This window comes from Etheostoma spectabile, chromosome 21, assembly GCF_008692095.1.
Source record: "Etheostoma spectabile isolate EspeVRDwgs_2016 chromosome 21, UIUC_Espe_1.0, whole genome shotgun sequence".
Classification (NCBI taxonomy): Eukaryota; Metazoa; Chordata; class Actinopteri; order Perciformes; family Percidae; genus Etheostoma; species Etheostoma spectabile.
This window is the reverse complement of record NC_045753.1, coordinates 19,444,094-19,464,873: the sequence shown is the minus strand read 5'-3', so window position 1 is coordinate 19,464,873 and position 20,780 is coordinate 19,444,094. Positions and strand designations below refer to the sequence as shown.

Genomic DNA, 20,780 nt, shown 5'->3' with positions numbered 1-20,780 from the left:
GCGTTCCTTTCACCACAGAAGCGTTTCCATTGGATTTTTAATATCAAGTATTATAAAAATTAGGACACTGCTTTTTTCTACAGTTCATTTATCATATTCACATGTGTTTCTTCCAAGAGTAAAGAGCAAAAACAGTCTAACTGAATACAATTTTTTTTTTCATTATCAGATGAATGCCTTACATTGATAAATTCATGGCATGTGCTTTTGAGTCCACTGTTCATAGGAACATCACAATTATCAGTATGTCCAAATCTAAAAACTTTGGCCAGTAAAAGATTTTTACGTTTTGTTTACAAGGCTATTTATTTAGTTTACACTCCTAATACTGCAGCTGGCCTGTGACTAAGTCCAGCAGGGTGTCTCCCTCTTTTTGTTCTCTATCAGCCTCAATTTCCTTTATTTCCAGTTAAATTCAAACAACAGGGTAAGTGGGCTGTTGCAGGAGTGTAATTTGACATTGATGATTCACCGAGGTTTGATACAATCTCACTATTGAAAAAACAAAGAACAGACACTGTGTTGGTAACATCACTGCCCTCATTTGAAAGGGAGCAGCAATGATTCCGTAATTATATTGTGTAATTAGCTTTGACAACATCTAGTCATATTCATTTGATAATATTTCCACAGGGACTTGGTGTGAGGCTAGCTTAAAATGTAGGCTAACCTTTCGGAACATGATATAAGGTAAGAGATCCTTTATTATTCTCTACACAATGCAGTACAGTAAATAGAGGATTGTGTTTTCCAGTGCAAAAACAAAAGAATAAACTGAAATGCAAACAAGATAAACAAGTAGGCTACAGAACAAGACAAGGTACGAACACATAGTTCAATACGGATATTTATGTGCAAAATTACATTTCTATTCATCCTCCCTTTAATCATCCGTATATCTGTATATACATGTTTAAACCTGTCTGTCTAAAATAAGGGTGTTTATAGTGTATAACTATGATTATAGTTCTTATTCTATTTTTTCCACTTCTTATCATACTTTTTCTATATTTTTCCAATACCTATTAAATGTTTATTTGTCTTATTCGGATGTGTGTGTTTTCTTTTGAGCTGCTGTAACAGGGGAATTTCCCCAGTGTAGGATTAATAGTCATCTTATTTTATCTTGTGCAAGTATTCCAACAACCACTATAAAATAGCCTACCAATGAAAATATTTAGTTTTATAGAGACATTTGTTCACCATCTGTCTTACACACTGACTTCCAATGGAGGGTGCTATAGGCCCTGTAGTGTATAATGCGGTTCATATATCGCCATTTATTACCTCAGGTTTACTTTCATCGCAGTACCACTAGGAGGAACCAAATCACCACAAATGTTAGAATAACCAATTTTACAGTAGGCAGTGTTCTCAGCAACAAAGATAGAATTCGACTAAGGGAAACACGTTTAAAAGTAATGTAAAATACAATAAAATGAAAGACCAAAAGCGGCATCGGATGTGAAAATGTGAAAAAAGTACAATCATTATAGTGATTTTACGCTTACATTGTTTCCTCGGACGCTTTTACCTTGGGTAGCCTACAGGCCAAATGAAACAAAAAACATTTCCCTCTCTCTCCCCTCACATCAGTCAACACCCACCGTGAACAAGGAATGTATCACACGTGCTGCAATTTGACTACAATCTTTAATTTCAAGACACTCCCAGAACTGTTCCCTCAGGCAGAAGTGCGCACTAGCCTGCTGTTCGTCACAGGTCTGCTGAAGCAGCATCTCAGTGGACCTACCAAGGACATCCCTTGAATCGAGCGCTTTGAATGCAGCTTTTGTTTTAAATGTAATGTTTGAGGTGTGTTATATCCTTCCATGGATGAGACCTGAACAAAAAGTTGTCACACGCAGCAGACTCCTTTGCGTAAAGGACCGAGTCTGAATCATGTATTGCGCAGAATCTCTGCTCACTTAGGATTAATTTACAGGACAGAGACGCATCTCTACCTCACAGGATGCGAGTCGCGCGCTGAATGTTATTTCATGGTTCTGGGCAGGGGGTTCCAAACTTGCGCAAAAGAGCCTGGTTCTGAACAAGTAGGCTAGTAGTACTTGTCACAAGTAAGTAGGCTATTTGATACAATGGCAGCCTTACGGCGGAAATTTGGCGAGGACTACCAGGTGGTAAACACCAACCGGGACACGAGTTTTTCCGCACCGGCGAAGAAGAAGAGGCAGCGGTTCGTGGAAAAGAACGGTCGCTGCAATGTCCAGCACGGTAACCTTGGCGGAGAGACCAGCCGATACATCTCCGATCTCTTCACCACGCTGGTGGATCTCAAGTGGCGCTGGAACCTTCTCATCTTCATCCTCACTTACACAGTCGCGTGGCTGGTCATGGCTTCAATGTGGTGGGTGATCGCCTACATCCGCGGCGACCTGAGCCACGGTGGCCACGACTCGTCCTACACCCCGTGCGTCGCCAACGTGTACAACTTTCCCTCCGCGTTCCTGTTTTTCATCGAGACTGAGGCGACCATCGGCTACGGCTACCGCTACATCACTGAGAAGTGCCCAGAGGGTATCATCCTCTTCCTCTTCCAGTCGCTGATGGGGTCCATCGTTGACGCCTTTCTCATCGGCTGCATGTTCATCAAGATGTCGCAGCCGAAGAAGCGCGCCGAGACGCTGATGTTCAGCCAGGACGCGGTCATTTCGCAGCGAGACGGGAAGTTGTGTCTCATGTTCCGAGTGGGGAACCTGCGGAACAGCCATATGGTGTCCGCTCAGATTAGGTGCAAACTCATTAAGGTAGGTTAAAGGTCATAGTCAAGGTGCGCAATAGCCTATATCCAAAATCACTACACAAGTATAGGCACACTTTGGCGAAGTGAGCTATAATAAGGCCATTATCAAGGCTGAGACTGATTCACAGTCCTTTAATATGATTTTAAATTGCTCATTGTGTTAAGAGGGTGCTTTTCAAGTCATGCGTTTTCTTTTGATTCATCTCCAGAAATTATTGCATTCCCCGAGGGTCTCTATGCGGAGGCTTTGGTTTTAATATGAGGCTCCAAGGTGTATTTGAGTGAGTTACCATTTACTCCCTGCAACAATTTCAGTAGCTTGAGTCTTCCTTAACACAGTGTGTTTCTGCTGAGTGTGTTGCCTGGTACAGTCAGGGTCACAATGGGTTTAGCAAGTTCAGCCTCTGCTTCAGAGTCCACAGATGAGCTGAATGGGCGCCACGGGGACAGTAGGTGGAAAAGCATGCTTGTCGACTAAAAGATCAATTTAACCAATTCCTCTACTGTGTGGTAAATACTTTTCTTGAGTACAGTATTGCCTAAAGACAAAATGCCACTAATGTGAAGCACTGAGAGTTAACAATGACAAATACCTCTGTATCAAGTGTAAGCTGGTTTCAGAGCTGAAGGAATATGTGAGGATGAAAGGCGCTGAGGCAGCTGCTGGCTATGATAAAAAAGAAGAGTAAAACATTTTGTGTGAACTTCACTACTAAAAGAGACTGACTCTGCAGTGTCAATCATTGCATTTTCTAAATCAAAATTCTCTGCAACAAATATGGCCGAAAGCTGGACAGCACTATTTTCTGCTGTGTCAAAATTCATGTCCATGCACCACAATCCATCACAGCTAATTTGACAGTTGTGTGTTTTATGTGCAAGCCCTGTATTTTCTCACTGCGGCAGGAATGTCTTTTCTCCAGTCCAAACCTGAGCGGGTATCTAAAGGACAGCAGTGCTTTGTTTTGGCAAGGAGAGTTAGTCGTGAGTGGAGTAGCACGATGATCTCAAGTTTGTGACAGTTTACTTTCTGAACCTTGAGGGAGAGTCACCAGAACGCTCCCAGTATGTTAGTGTTAATGTGATCGTACTTAATGTTTTGTGTTGCTCTCCGATTTGATAATTTAAAACAACGTTTTTCTGTTCAGTTTTTTTCATTTTACAACAGGTAAAGTATCCATTAGAGAAATAAACGTCACTCAGTTTAACACGTCAAAAACCGTTACTCAATAACATCTAATATCACTAATAATAATAATACATTTGATTTCCATTGCGCTTTACATGGTGCTCAAAAACACTTTACAGTGAAACCAACCTAATGTTACAGCTTTCTCTATAATGAGTTTAATTCTATTTCATTATCACTGACTCATTATTTAACAGCATAGAAAGGCAAATACAAAGCTATATCAACAGAGAGTTTCATATTCTGTAATAGACGTCTATTGAATGAAAGCAGTTAGCTATTCACCCGTGGGGCATGCTGTCATATTTGACTTTGATCAGAACCATGTACCAATATTACAGATATGGTCTAGTAGAATGACCTCTAAGTATAAGTACCACATGGAGCCCCTACAGATTTATTATTAAAGAATCATTCCTGGGATAATTACGTTTATAGCCTTTATTTGATACCTTAAGACCCAGTAGAAAAGTGGAAAACTTGAATTGTGAGCAGGTCTGATTCACAACATGAAAAGCAAAACAAGCTGCTGTACTACTGTTGCAGAGTAAAATACATTACCAGTACTTTGGGACACTGCACCATACTCAATCTTGCCTTTACCTCTAAGGTTATTTAATTTCTTAATTTTTTAAAGTAAACCAATCTGCCTGAGCATAATATAGTTACTGCAACAAGGAAGGTGTGTTATTTAAAGTGTTCCTGACCCATCCGTTTCAGATTTTTTAGTTCAACAGACATTGGCTTTCTTTCAAAGATCAGTTGGTTATATTAATGTGATGATCCTGATCTGGGATTTCTGCCAGTAACTGAGGATCTTTCATTAAATCATCTTTTAAGCCACAGCTATTTGTGTGTTGGTGGAAGGTCAGACATCCAGGTCTTTGCTAATGATCTGCTAAAAAGCATCGCTTTCCTGTGCCATGAATCATGACCCAAGGACAAGCGGTAAACAATCAAAACATGCTTTTTGAGCTGACTTTTGTACAGTGCCGTTTCATGTTTCATGGATTTTCTTGGACAGTGAGACCATATTTTACATATGAAATACCTTATTTTGGGATAAAACCTCTATTTTCTTTAGATTCTATTTTAAATGTGTTGTTACAGTGGCCAGTGTGCAGGACTGTGACATTGCTGCTAAATAGATTCTGTACTTTTATGTCTTTCAAAGTGCATGTTAACAGACACAGTGATGTGTTTATGAGCCCATAAAGCTACGGCATTGTGTTATCAGAATGTACAGTGGGGTAGTGTAGAGTAGATTGACTCTACATCACCCCATAGTACTACACCTGCACTGTGGGAACAATGCCAGGGCTTCAGGTAATGCACAGCTCAAGGTCACTGTCAGATGGGTTGTCCACGAAGCTGACTGAAGATATGAGACATGCTGCGGTAAATCCTAATGACAAAGCTGTGTAAACGCACTGAGACAAGGCAACTGCAATCAATTCTCAGGGCTAGGCATGAGTTGCAACTTCTTATGGGACTTGGATACCTGGATAAAGTTGGTCACATTCTTGATGAGTACTCACGTTATTTACAGTGCAAAGTAATTATTATGCATGTATAAGTGCATGTATAGCTTTTTAAGGTTTAAAAAAGCAAACCTGTTTAAAATATATGCTGTGTATGTAATAAGCGTATTTTGGTGCAGTATTTTAACTCTTTTCAATTTTTATTTTGCACACACCTTTTTCACAACGATTCAGGAAGTGGTGATATAAGACCATTGTCTTTATTTCACCAAGTGTCATTAAATATTTATCAACCGTCTACTTAATATATCACCTTCCAGCATCCATATAGGCGGTGCCGCTATTGCCCTCTGATTGGTGGCTTTTTCCCCCAGGCTGTGTTAAGCAATAGCTCATGACATGTTGACGGTATGTTGTGTTTTTATCACAGCTAAGGGCCATTGTTCGGCCTGACGCAAAAGTACCAATCAGATTGCTTGATTTGAGATATATATATATATATTTGATGACATATTTTGATGCTTGGGCTTATTGCCTCTATGAATTTTACTGAGGACCGAAGCGTTGTAAAAATAGAGTTGTGAAATGGGAGTTGCTGATACTGATGTACCCAGAGTATACATCTACATCTAGATACTTCTGACCTAGATAACAAATTGAACTAGAAGGGCAATCGGAGAACACAGACCTCTGCCAAGACATGCCCTATTTCACAATGTTAATGCAGTATGAATTTTCCCAGTCGGGAACTAATTTCCAATAATTTGGACACCTCATGAATGCAGCACAAATGCCCTATCTCGCAATGTTAACGACAGTGTATCTGCCTTTTGATTCGAATCCTTACCAATATGTAATGGGTTCTTCCTCGGCCCAGGCTACACCATTCTACCGCGCTTCATGAAAATTCGGCCAGTAGTTTTTCTGTAATCCCGCTGACAGACAAACAAACCAATAAACGGATAAACTGTATGGAAAACATATACTCCTTAGCGGAAGTAATTATCAGCGGATTATAATGCATGGCATTTTATTACATCCATAATACATATCAACTTAAAAAGGTAACTGTCCTTGAATTTCAATTAATAAATAATGCAGCTTTCATTAATAAGTCAAAAGAATGCAGTGGTGCACTAACCCCTTAAGCACTGGCAGAATATGATATCAATGTAAAGAAACATGTTTGCATGTGTTGCCAAAAATGCATTGAAGAAACACACTATTCTTGATAGGAAAAAGTGCTCAAACAAAAAGACAGAGCGAGAGAGTGACAGCGGGTTGGTGTTCCCCAATGTCAACAGAGGCATGTCTCAGTAGGTTAGTCCACAGCAGGAGACAAGTGATAAGGGCTAGTTGTAGCAGATAGACAGGCAGGCAGACATGTCAGCATGACTTGCCACATCTGCCACTGTCCAACTCTGAAGGACAAGCAAAATGAGGAGAAAGAGAGAAGAAGACAAAAAGAGAAATACAGTTGAAGTAGCTTTAATGGTGCTGTCGAGAGATTGGGAATTGGCAGCTCATATGTGACGTCTGTGGGAGCATTTACGTTGGATGTCCGGCTCAAAGGTTCCAGCTGGACACACAATGGATATAAGCACACACAAATACACAGTTGCATTAAAGACACACAAGGACAAACATGTACATGCATGATTCTTTCTAACTTTCACTTGGTGTGTCTTTGCATTGCTCACTCACTTACTCACTCACTCACTCACTCACTCACTCACTCACTCACTCACTCACTCACTCACTCACTCACTCACTCACTCACTCACTCACTCACACACACACACGTACACAGTGCAGTCATTGAGGAGGAAATGAGTCACCAGGGATAGGGCCTGCTTTTATTCAACCTGAAACTCAGGTGGCTCGGTAAATTAAGCACTCCCACTATAGCAGGTCTTCTTCCAAAGGCCATTAATTTCCCCCTTGTGGCAGTGACTGTTTAGCGGAGAGTAAAATAACACACAAAGCTTTCACCTTGTTAAAACCATTCAGTGTCAAGCAGGTTTTTTTGCAAAATGGAGCTATGAACAGTATGTGGAAAAATAGCAGCTTCACTTTCATGACTAGAATTGGCTTAAATATGACTTCCCCGGAAATTGTTTTCCAATCTCAAAGACTTGTATGGGCGTTGCTGACAAATGGGACACCTACCCGCAATATCTCACTGAGAATTTGCATTTTCAAATGATTGGGTGAAAGAAAGAAATTAATATAATCACGACAGGCTTTTTTAAACAATTGCTCTTATAGGAGACAGAAGAGGCTTTTATAGAAGCAGAGATCAACAGCAATATGGAAAAATCAATAGAAAAAAGTATTACACTTGAATTTAAATGTTATTTTAGCCTGTATTTTATTGTATCCTCTTTTAGCCTTTTGTTGTTTGTTTTTTTACATTTATGTCTAAGAGATGCTGGAGGAGGATGAGGGCATGAAGCTGGTTTATAACTGCACACAAAGTACAATTATATGGGCTAGCTGTTTCCCGTTTCGTCTTCCTGCTAAGCTAAGCACCTGGCTGTAGCTTCATTTTCATCCTACAAATATAAGAGTTGTATTAATGGAAGTATATTTCCCAAATTGTCTGTACTGCAAGCATGCAAATAAACATGTGTTGACATTTACAGTGCATCTTTTACACCTTTAACTGTAGGAAATGCCAAAGTTAAGTTATAATATCTTGTTAGTTACAAGAATATACCCGGTAGATTGATGGTGTGGCTTTTTACAGCTTATCTTACCAGGTCCACATTTTTTAACATTGGCCTCTCTTGCTTTAAGATTTTTTTCTGATTTCATTTCAGTCGACATGTGACATAGGCTCCCTGTCTGCATATTCCAGGAGCGCCCATCACTGATACAGTATGATGTGTGACACTTTCCCTCACCAAGCCAGGGATCTGTGGGCACAGATGTCTTCCTGTGAAATGTCACACCCTTCTGTCTTCAACATCACTGTGAATACAAATGACAAGTTTGTCTGCCATCTGTGGACCTCACTCAAAGGCCCAGGGAGGCTACTTCGCAAATAAGTTAACATGAGGCGAAAGGGAGAACTATGTGAATTGAACCATAACAGAATATTACATAGTTTAAGTTAATTTTTCTTCACTTATGTTGGTGGTAAAATTTAAAGGGGCTAGACTTCGATTCTTCCTCACTCTGGGTGAAACAAACATCTTTTCCTTTGTAAATCATTCACTCCCGTCGTAACAACTGGAGTAAGAGGCTTGTTATTGACAGGAAAAGAAGGTTTATAAGCTCATAGAGCAGTTTGAGCCTTGTCCCTAATTCCATGTATTAATTCAACAGTTGAAAGAGTTGATTAAGCTTAGTTTCCCAAGAGCGAGCACTATGTTCTCCATAATCTAATGCTACTTGTCTAAGAAGCCAGGCTACCACAGAGTGTTAAAGTACTCTAATGTGATGGCAATGAGAGTAATAAAGATTAGTGTCTCAAACTATAAATGTTACCAATGTTGTCTGAAAGAGATGTGGGAGACCTCTGTGTTTTACATCCTTATTTTTACCTTTACCCAGCATGTCTTCCAGTAAGTTCACAGAGAACAACATCAAGGTCTAAGAACGCATTTCTAGTGATGTTGCCAACCCTGGGTGTATTGTTCTGCAATCTATCATGCCAAAACAAAATGTCAACATGTTCATTTCTTTGTATTGTTATATCAAAATGCATCCATGTCTCTGCCAAAAGTGTCACGATTTTTTGTTGACTCATCCAACTCTCAAGGCAAATTAATACACCTATTGTCAGAGGTGTGCGTTTAGGTGCCATTATTTTGCAGCGATATCAAAATAAAGTCTGAGGCTCAGGGAAAAACGTGCCCCACTTAATCCCTTCCCTCCACTTATTGGAGGGAAAGGACAATCTATTGGCGTTTTTCCATTAATGGTACCTGATTGACTCGCCTCGCCTTGACTTGACCGCGGTGCCCTGTTCTCCTTTTTCCATTGCAGATTAGTACCGCCTCATGCGTGAGACGAGCCGTGGCTGGTCGCCATAGCAGGAAACTGCCGTGACCTAACGTGACACACACAGAACGTTTAAGGTGTGTTTGATTCTCGGCACGTGGCCAGAAGACAAATTAGTTTCAAAAGAAGCTGGAGGAAGCAAAAAAAAAAAATGCTGGCTAAAGTATTTATTTAAATACGGCGGGGTTGTTCAGGACGCCCCCCGTCTGTCGCTAGCAATTATGACGCAGTGAATTGTGACGATTCTCTCCGATCAATCAGTAGTCTACAGGTTTTCACGTCACCTTTTAGTATTGCTTCAGCTTGCTTGGAACCTTGACTGAGGTGATACTAAACAAAGTATCTGTTAGCAGGTACCAGGGACCTTTTTTCGTAAAGGGAACACCAACTAAGGCGAGTAGAGTCGGGGCGAGTTGAGTAGATACCATGCAATGGAAAAAATGCCATATGATCACTTCCAGTTTGCAGGCTTTGTCCCACCAGCTTTTTTGCTCTAAAATGAACTCCCTCCTCACTTTAACTCCCACCTCAACATCCTATTAAATGTGGAACAATGTCTGACCATGGAGGAAAATTGCTTTCTCAAAGCTATTTCATGGGACCCTTAACACAGCTTCAGTTACATTCCCATCGTTGTTACACCTGCACACATGCATATACATTTAGAGAGTTTTTTTTCTCCAAGTTATACAGTACAATATATGTTTCAGTGTTATAAAGAATGTGGTGTTTAAATTCAACATTAGGCATTTAGTGGTGGTTCAATTTCACAATTAGTTATTTAGTTGCATATAGGTTTATTATTGTTATTACTTGCTTCCATAACCATGTGCTCTGACCCTGTTGTGGAGGAGAAATGTGAATAATTATCCTCATTAATTAAATGAAAATGTTACATGTGCTGATCTTTTATGTTTTCAGTCTCGGCAGACCCCAGAGGGTGAGTTCCTGCCCCTGGATCAGTGTGAGCTGGACGTGGGTTTTGGGACAGGGGCGGACCAGCTCTTCTTGGTGTCGCCTCTAACCATCTGCCACGAGATAAACACCAAGAGCCCGTTCTTTGATCTGTCACAGCGCTCACTAATGAACGAGCAGTTTGAGATTGTTGTCATCCTAGAAGGCATCGTGGAAACCACTGGTTAGAGCAAATGACCATATATTATATATATATATATATAGTACAGGTCAAAAGTTTGGAACCACCCTCTCATTCAATGCGTTTCCTTTATTTTCATGACTGTTTACATTGTAAATTATCACTGAAGGCATCAAAACTATAAAAGAACACATGTTTAATTATGTACCCTTTGCTTTTTTGATAGTGCTGCAAACCCTCTTCTATATATACACACATTATATATATATATATATATATTATACACTATCTATATATATTTATATACACATATATATAATATATACACCTATATATATATATATACACACACATTATATATATACCATATATATATATATTATATACACATATATTAATATATACCCTATATATATATATCACCCACACACCATATATATATATATATATATATATATATATATATATATATATATATTAAACTTCCAATTTCATAGCATTTTTCTGTAATATTTAAAAAAAATATTGAATGGAATGTTTAATTTCATGGTCTTTAATTATTTAATAGCACAAGCTCCTCTCTGTCCTTCATATCTCTGGCTGTCTTTTCCTTAAAGCAATTCTCCACTTTCCATTTATGTTCCCTGTCTGGATATCTGTCCATTTTTATTAGCCCACAATTTCCTTCATAATATTACAGTGTGCCTTTTTGCTTGTCTGTATTAGAAACATTTCTCTGTACTTATGTCTCTCCTCTCCATTGTAGGTATGACATGCCAGGCGAGGACATCTTACACCGAAGATGAAGTCTTGTGGGGCCATCGTTTCCTCCCAGTCATGTCACTGGAGGAGGGTTTCTTCAGAGTCGACTACTCCCAGTTCCATAACACCTTTGAGGTCAATACGCCTCCATACAGTGTCAAAGAGCAGGAGGAGAAGTCCCCATTAAAGTCGCCAAATTCTCTTTCTGTTGCACCCACCCCCTTATCCCCTCAGCTGGGATACGATGGCCGAGGAGGCCGCAGGGAAAGGCTCTTGTCAGCTGACTATGCAGACCATACAGAGGACCAATCCTGCAGGTTGCCAAGCAAACTTCAGCGCATGAGCTCCACCAAGGAGGAGCACCTTTGGAGGGGACTGAAAACAGGGTCAGCCTTGCCTGGGGGGAAGGCCTCCAGCACAGGAGACCTTCCGCTTAGTATTCAAAGGCTGAGGTCCAGCTCCATCCCGGTTGTGAGGCAAGGACAGCTGGATGAGCAGGTCCAGCTGCTGTCCTTGGATGGAGAACCTGAGGAAGATGAGCTGGAGAAACACAGACTACCAGCATCCATAAGCACCATCACTGCTCCAACACCAACCCCAGTTCCGATCCCCGTGGTAGGGTGTCGGCCAGAGGACAACCTGCCCGCCAAACTGCGCAGAATGAATGCTGACCGCTGACTTCTACAGATTATATCTTTAAGAGTTTTTCAAATTCAAATTGAACTTGATGGGCATTGCATATACTGCAAAAAAGATTATTGTGATATAAGTATTATTTTTTTCTGCAGTTTTTAGCAAGTATTTTACATTTACTGAGGGGCTCTCTACTTAGTTGTCTATTTCCACAAATCAAAGGACAACGCCAATAAGCCATCCATCCGCTCGTACTGTGAGTTATTTTTGATAGATCACCATCTGTGCCCCCCCCTGCTTCAAACACTTTTTTCTTTAAAGTTACAAAGTTACATCAAACACTTTATTATCTCAAAAAACTACACTATCTTTACATAATCAAGCACCAAAATGTCATAAATAAGCCTGACCTGAATTGATCATTCGCTAAACCCCTCCCCCGAACAGCGATTGTGCAATCATAGCTTAGCAACTGTAACTAGGCACGGAAGGTCTGTCAAGCTTTGGATTTCTCCACATAACTCCAACAGTGTACGTTGGGCTTTAGTAAGACTAAAAACTGAGGTGGCCGACAGGGGCAAACACCCTGCAATTTCAAGATAGCAAAAACGCTGCAAATACACACAACACAACCAAATACACAAAAACGCGCTGCAAATACACACAACACAACCAAATACACAAACGCGCTGCAAATACAGAAGTGATGCAAATACAGAAGCAATGCAAAAAGAAAAGCAGATGCAACTAAGAAACGCTACGTACAGATTACACAACGGAAGTTCTCCAGGCCTCTAGAGGGAGCACTAAGTAGAACAGCTTAAATTTCGACCCTAGGGGAGAGAGCACTCTGCCTTTTTATTAGAGTCTGGTATGGCTGCAGCCTGGAGACCTTCCGTCTCATGCCTACCGTCCATAGTCTGTATATTATATTTATATTATTTATATAATATGTTAATAATATATAGTCCATGCTCTTGTCTCATGTCCTCCCGGCTGTTGTCGTCACTGAGCTTTGGCTTTTCAAAATAAAAGCTTGCGTCTGGTCCGCTATGTCTTTGTACTTTGGTGTTTTGGATGTTTTTGAACCAAACAGTACGGCAATCCTGCTAACGAATACATGTTTACATGTTCGGGTGGGATTTATTCAGTTTGAAAAATCCCACGGTCTCTATAAAGCTATCATAACAACTGGTTTACAGGGAAGGACTAGAAATCCTGTCCGTTGTTGTATAATCTAAATATTACACTTGAAGGAGGCCTATACTTCAGTGATGCGCCTTGATGAACTTATTCCCTCTCATGTAAAATGGCTTAACAAACGTCAATGTTAAACGCTGATGCAATTTTAAATGTCTCATCACCACGAGTTTACAGACACATCTCTGCTGATTGAGCATCACCTGTGTCCTGAGCCAAGACACACCCATCAAATGAGAGAAAACATATCTCAAATATAGACATAATATTTGCAGTAGCAGACTGTTTCACACCATTCTGAGATTGAACCATAGACTGTATATTATTATTATTATTAACAATGCACAGTCTATGGAGAGTCCTGTCTCTCTCTCTCTCTCCCCCCATAGGGTCAAAGATCAAGCTGTTCCACTTAGTGCTCCCTTTAGAGGCCTTGAGAACTTCCGTTGTGTAATCTGTATGCAGCGTTTTTTTGTTGCATCTGCTTTTCTTTTTGCACCGGTTCTGTATTTGCAGAGCGTTTGTGTATTTGGTTATTGTTGTGTGTAAATGCTGCGCATATGTTTTGTCAAATTAATTAACTTGTTTTCTTAATTTGCTTGTGTTTTGTATATTTGCATGTGTTTTCTTTAATTGCAGGGTGTTCGCGGTGGTAAAAAACCCACTGAAAGCAGCATGAAGCAAAGCTTGCCCCATTCATTTTCTATGGGGCATGAGTGAATAAACTTGCAAGGTATTTCTGACAAACCAAAAACACAAAAACAAAAGTGTGAGGAATGCATGAAACTGTGAGTTAATATGCTCTAAAGTAAGCTGCAAATGTTAGCATGTCAGGCAAACAAGCTTACTATCTACAGTACTACAATCCTTACTTCTATTGCCAAGGAACACTATAAGTAATTTACTACGTCAACATGCGTAAACATACACACCGCTTGCCGTGTTATCGCAACTTGGTGTGTTATCGCGAGCGGAAAGCAACGTTGGAGTTTAGGAAACGTGACATGCGGGACACGAAGGGAACATGACACGCAGGACATGATCCCCGGTCTCTTGGGTAAAAGTCTTGAAGTCTGATTTTTACTACTCGCTACGGTGTAAATTCACACGCTATTGCGATGTAATGTAAGTCAATGGAGGCAAGACAACGGTGATATGCTAAAAAGCGAGTATGCGCCTTGGTAAAACACCAATAATGGCATACGAATTTGGGTGTCATACATACGCCTTTTCATGAGATCAGTCTGGATGCTGGAAGCTATCGGAGTGTAGGTTACAAAAGCAGCTCTGTCCTGCTCAGTCGGTCAGGATGCTGACCTTTTACGTGGACCTATTAGCTTTAGCCTCAGTGTTCTAGCACAATATCATGTTTGTGGCCATCAAGTGCATGTAAGACCCCTTTCCCGTCCTTTCAACCAGCCAGAGACTGAGTTTTGAGCCAACTCGTATAGCTATTGTTAGCTTTATTAGCTAGCTAACAAACAGCTCAAGCGGAAACTCCTGTTTCTGAAAAATGAAGACAAAGCGGAAGTGCCAAAAGCTGCAGTTCCTTAAATGGCCACTTGAGGCTAGCTGCAAAAGGCTGCTTTAAGTGAGAGGTGACCGCCACAGGAGACTTTAGGCTTCATTCGGCCCTCCTCAGCTCCATCCACACTCCACCTCTTTGCCCATTTTTGTTCAGCCGGGACCGATGTCAGGCACTGCCAAAAAGGCGACTGCCAGAGCCATCGGGAGTTGCCCACTTTGTGCTTTATTTTGGCTCTTTAGAAACCTATGGGTAATGAAACTATGTCCATATTTTATACAGTCTCTGGTACAGCTGGCAAAATCATTGGTTGCCTGCTAGAAATGAGAAACCTGCTTTTGTCAACCTCTGTGAAATTAAGCACCCATTGTTTTGACTATAACTAAGAATTTAGAGTAGAACTTTACTACTGGTATTGAAAACTGTGAATGTGCTGTGCGAGCAGGGGTGGGGGGAAAAAGAGGATTGTGTACCCAGGGTCCTCATGTGAGAAGGGCCCAAAAAGATGCTATAATGGGGGGGGGGGGGGGGGGGGGGGCATAGAAAATGCCTTTCTACAGAGCCCAGAATTTTGTGCCACACCCCTGCGTGCAAGAATGGAAGCTTGACAAGCATAGCAACAGTAACTACGGCAGCCGGGGCTTAGCCAATGGTCAATCAACCGGAAATGGGTAAAATAGAATCACAAAAACGTCAGTCAGGTTAATACACTGTATGTTTTGATCACTTATGCTGAACATTTCTTTATTTGAATGCTCACTTGATTTATATGTTTACTACTGTACAATTTAAACTATTTTTTACCTCTGTGTGCAGTGTTTGCATTGGCCTGTTATAAGCATGGGTGCAATTTTAGACTTTTATCATGAACTGATTTATGAACATGTAAAAAACTAAAAATTGGGAATGCAGGGTTGCTGACATCAGGGGACACGTGTATTATTGCTAATATAAGATACAACTTAATATTGCAACTGCTAAAAAATAAATTATTTGAAATCACATGTGTGTCCGGGAGATAATTATTTTTTACATACAGAAATGCTCTCCTTTACTGTGATTCACGTCTGAATCAGTCCATAATATCTTAATAAAATTGGACGAGATCCAACCAAACCAATGAGTCCTTAACAATAGCATACATTTTGAGATTTTTAGAGATAAACATTAGAGTGTCTTTACGTATTTGCTTCCCGAGCACCAAAAGGAAAGTCATATCCATAAAAACTACATTTGAGCTAACTGAGAACAGAAGGTTGCAATAGAAAGAAAATGACACAGCTCAGACAACACTGATCTGGAACATTATATGAACATAAACTCATTATAGGTCAGTTTCATAAGCAATGCACATAAGTTCCAGCATTGATGAAAAGTAACTAAGTACATTTTCCCAAGTGCTGTACTTAAGTCCATTTTGAGGTACTTGTATGTTACTTAGGCACTTCCCTTTTATGCTACAAATGTTAAAATTATGAAATGTGATGCATTTTTATAGAACTACCGAAATGTAACAATAACACACATCACTAATTATGGTCCATTAATATTAACACTGACAGCTCTTGTTCTGCTGAAATATAATTATTATGTTTTCATTGTTGACATACATTTTTGAAGATATGTCTGTAGTTAGCTAGCTGAAGTAATTTTCAAATTTCAAAGTGATCTGAATTCCTGCTCCACCACTGATCTCCAAAATGTGAAACGTAATTATGACATCATTGTCATATTGTCACATATAATATTATTGGATTATTGATAATGATGGATGTACTGTACTGTATGAAGTCCATCAGATACAGCGGCATAAAAAGTGGTCTGAATATTGGTTATTTTTTCTGCTCTTCAAAGAGACATATTCACAATTTTTTCCAGTCCAAAACCTTAATTATGAGTGTGGTCTCTGTTTACAATTGCACTTGCTAGGCTCCTTCGTGTTTATAAGAGTGTGAGTCATTGCCAGGGATAGTCTAAAGTTACATTTGTATGCCACCATAAAGGCAGATGTGTGTGCAGAGCATGACTCTGTGGGCTCTGTGTGTCTGCATGTTTATCTGTGTGCAGAGGGAAACACAGTGAGGCACTCTCAGATGGAGCCCAGTGATCACATCACGCATCCACATTGACAAGATGCCCATCCATAGTCAATGAGCAAAGAAACTGTCGTTTCTCTAAAGCACAGCGCCATTAGCTTTGTGAGCCGGGGCGATGGCGTGTTTAATAAGATCATATGGGATGTTAGGATTCAGTTCTGTTGGATACATCTCTTGACATGGATACAGCTATTTACAGGCTGTGGCAGCTATCAATAAATCTGTATCTATGAGCTCATATCACTTTGAAAGTGTAAAGTGAGTTAACGCTCCCTGATTTAAGCAACCATCAAACCACAGAACAAGCTGGAGTGGGAGTTACGTTGGACACTCTCTCACTGTAAATGCACACCCCTTATTTTGCTCACCCATCAGAAAAATTACAAATATTACAGTGTATAAGACTTTAAAACAAATCCTTTATGAGCAAATGAGAGAACTGGACAGATTTTTAAAGTTTCTTTTTGATCGCCATGAGAGATTGAAGCAGGCATAATTTACTTGGTGTGGTGTCAGCGTTGTTGTGCCCATAGGCTCGCTCTGGGCAGCCTGGTTGCTCAGTTCTCCCCTGCAGAATCTCAATTGCTTTTCTTTCTTTATATTCTCCGTGATACATCAATTCAAGTGCTCTTTATTTCCGGGGTTACCTTTCAGACAGATGAGTGTAAGAATACAGTAAGTTTTGATAAAAAAAGATAGAATTTTCAATTTGAAGAACTATTTTCTCAGCTTTTTCACTTTTACCGCATACACTAAATCTCACAATGTCAACAGTGTTATGACTTAAATTATTTACAAAATAAAAGTATTTTCAAAATGTTTGAGATGAACTCGAACAATAAAATGATGCTCTAAAAGAAGGATTAATGCATTTCAGCAGCAGTCTCGCTTTGTTCTAAACCTAGTTCAGAATCTTACCGCTTTTACAATAACATTAAAGCAGCTATGAGAATTATTTTATGGATCACATGGCAGCATGTAATGTGAAAGGGGTTGCTCATAGCAACAAACCCACAGATAATAATCACTTGACTCAGAAATAAACCTCTGCTCTACTAAGCATTTCAGCATCTTTCAGTTTATTGTTGTGGTTTTCGGGCCAGCGACTTTAATGTTTTGGTTGACCCTCACCGCTTTCATTAGCATTGTTTACAGCCGCAGGCAGCTGTTTTTAGTCACACATCTCTAAAAACCCACTGTACACAACCTGGTCAGCAACAAGGATACTTTAACAGCTAAAGGAGCTAAATATTTCTCAGTTGAGTTGGTGGAGACCAAAAACAGAGCTAAAAGAATAATAATTATTAGACTGACTTTCAGCAGGTCGCCAGAAATGCGACTCAACATTAATGCTAATGTCACTCGATATCTGCTGGATGCGTAAGTAGGGAACTGTTTGCCAACAAGTTTGACACATAAGCTTTGTCTAAATTAATAATCTATTAGTGTTGTGTTTACAATTTTTTTTATGCTGATCCTAGGTGGGCAAATAAACAGTTAATGCCGGTTTGAATATTCATGACTAAAAAACCAACAAGTCCAATCATACTTACCGGTATGTTTTATTTACTAAGAGTTTAACACTCAAACACTTCAATCATTAATGGGCTGTCAAAACAGAAATTAATTAATTGTGTGTATTTATCTATTTATTTATTTTGTCCTACTAATTCATTTATGAACTAATCATTGCAGCATGAGTAGATTATTAGTCAATCATGGATATTTTAAGAAATACCTTCTCTGCTAATTATTGTACATTTATTGTTTAACTGTAGAAACAATGAGTACAATGAGTCCTGTATCTTAAAAAGGTACCATGCATTCTCTCCCGATCATCTAACCAGCAGGGGAGGGTGTTGCATGCTTATTTTGATGCTTCCCAGGACGACCGTGATTAAAATCTGCTCAGAGTGAGAGGATTAAAGATAAAAGAAAGAGTGATCATTTTTGATCGCTTTTTCAGTTACAAACTTTGAAATATGGTCACAGAAAAGAGGTGTCTGTGGTTCTTTTGTTTTCCGTCCACCACTTGACACCTTCGGCCAACTACAACTAAAACCTTTGATTTCCCAAAAGGCCTTGCTTTGCTCACACGTTTCAAAGTCTTCATCACATACAGTTATTCATCTTCCCTCTTTGGATTACCTAACACATTCAGTAAATACCATGTGGGATAATTTAGTAATCTTCAAAGAGAGTCTCGAGAAAGAAGACTCAGAACATTTACATATTTTCAGAAAATTTACATATTTTCTGGGACACGATTCTTCTGAGCACTCTTTTTGATTTCCATCATTCTCACAACTTTTAGACAGGATTTCTTTCTCTGTGACACATGAGATGTCAGCTAATCAATCAATTGGAAGGCAACAAGTGTGACAATCGTGCACACAGACATCTGCAAACGAGAGGCATCCAAACACAAAAAATACTACAAAAAAACTCTGGGTTTTTTCAAACTTCTGACTTCCAGTCTCCCTCAGAGTTAACAACCGTATGTTGGTAAATTCAATTGGCTTTAATATTCTCTACCCTGTCAGTATTTCCGAGCTTTGTTCATTTGTACCCTATCAAATTAAATTGCTTCCAACACAATAAATCTGATTAACTGAGCACACAACCTTATTCAGTGCAGTGATGTGAAAGCTGATTAAGAGGTGGATGTTTCATGCACACAACATTTGATAAATAATTCAAACTTGTATTATACCCAGATGCTAGGAAAGGTATTCCAGGAAGAGCTGAGATAAGATGGTGGCTGCTACTGTGACTCTTCAGATTGAGGAGGTGGCAAGTGAATGCTTCCTTAAGGGAGTAAAGTGCAACACATAACATGTGTGTTTTGACGTGCAGCTGCACTGTTCAGTTTCAAGGCAGGTATAACCTCTACAAGCCAGTGGGTTCCAACCTTTTTTGTCGGAGGTACCCCAACAGCCCTGTCCGATGTACACCTTCATGGACGCGACCCGTCATTTGAATTGATTTTAAACTGGGCGTTATTTAACTACTAATTATGTAACCGTGGATGAAATAGTAGCTAAATGTTACAAAATGTTTTTCTTACAGCTGAACTGCCAATGTCCTTTTTTTGGGTGCATTCTCACTATACTTTACTTGGAGCGGCAACCATGTATCTATTACTTTAAGCTAACTGTTTTCTAAATCACTTTTAATTAATTAACCGTTTAAACTAATCTAAACTTGATTTAAAGGGAAATATCACCACAAAACCAAAGATACATCATTTTCCTCTTATCTGTAGTGCTATGTATCAGTGTGGACTGTTTTGTCGTGAGTTTCCCAGTGTTGGAGATGATGGCTATCTAGATGTCTGCCTTTTCTCCAATATGATGGGACTCAAAGCGCCAAAAAAATACATTTGAAAAACTCAACAGCAATGTGTCTTTCCAGAAATCATGACCCGGTGTCTCAAGATAATGCAAAGACATGGTTGTGAGCAGTTTGTGAGCAGCAGAAAAGATTTGCATTTTTGATTGTGTGGGTTGCTTTACGTTATTAAAATCATGTATCCATCCATTTCAACTATCTTTTTCAAATGTTTATACCTTTACCTATCTATTTGATTTGTCAAAACTGTTAACTATTTCAATCATTTATCCGCTAACTTACAACTTATCTGCTCGCTTACTAACTAGTTTTTTTTTTTTCACATACTTCAACAATTGCAACATATCCCAGGAGTCATAGCTCACACAATATGCGTATATATATGTTTTAATCAAAAATGTTAAAGTCTTTTAAATTCTATTTTGTCAAATTAGTTAGGCTACTCAATCTTTCAATGTCAACACCCCTGACAGTAGTCCCATTTGAAAATCACTGATACAGGTTGAAGGCACATTGTCAGTAAAGAAAACAGAGACCAACCAAACAGTGGTATTTAGGCCAAACAGTTATTTCTGAGGATTTCTGGACACAATACTTGACATGATTACAAGCGTTTCACTGCCAAACTAGAAACTCTGAACAGATTTGCTATCAGTGCAGCAGAATAATGACCAA

General features: G+C 39.5%; 1 protein-coding gene across 1 annotated transcript; it reads left to right on the top strand.

The window, feature by feature from the left end:
• Positions 1-1,628: 1,628 nt before the first annotated feature.
• On the top strand, positions 1,629-13,770 carry LOC116671293 (G protein-activated inward rectifier potassium channel 1). Its single transcript, XM_032502469.1, has 3 exons — positions 1,629-2,768; positions 10,364-10,580; positions 11,305-13,770. Exons 1-3 carry the CDS (start codon positions 2,100-2,102, stop codon positions 11,976-11,978), a joined length of 1,560 nt encoding a protein of 519 aa, XP_032358360.1. The 5' UTR covers positions 1,629-2,099; the 3' UTR covers positions 11,979-13,770.
• The last annotated feature ends 7,010 nt before the right edge of the window (positions 13,771-20,780 follow it).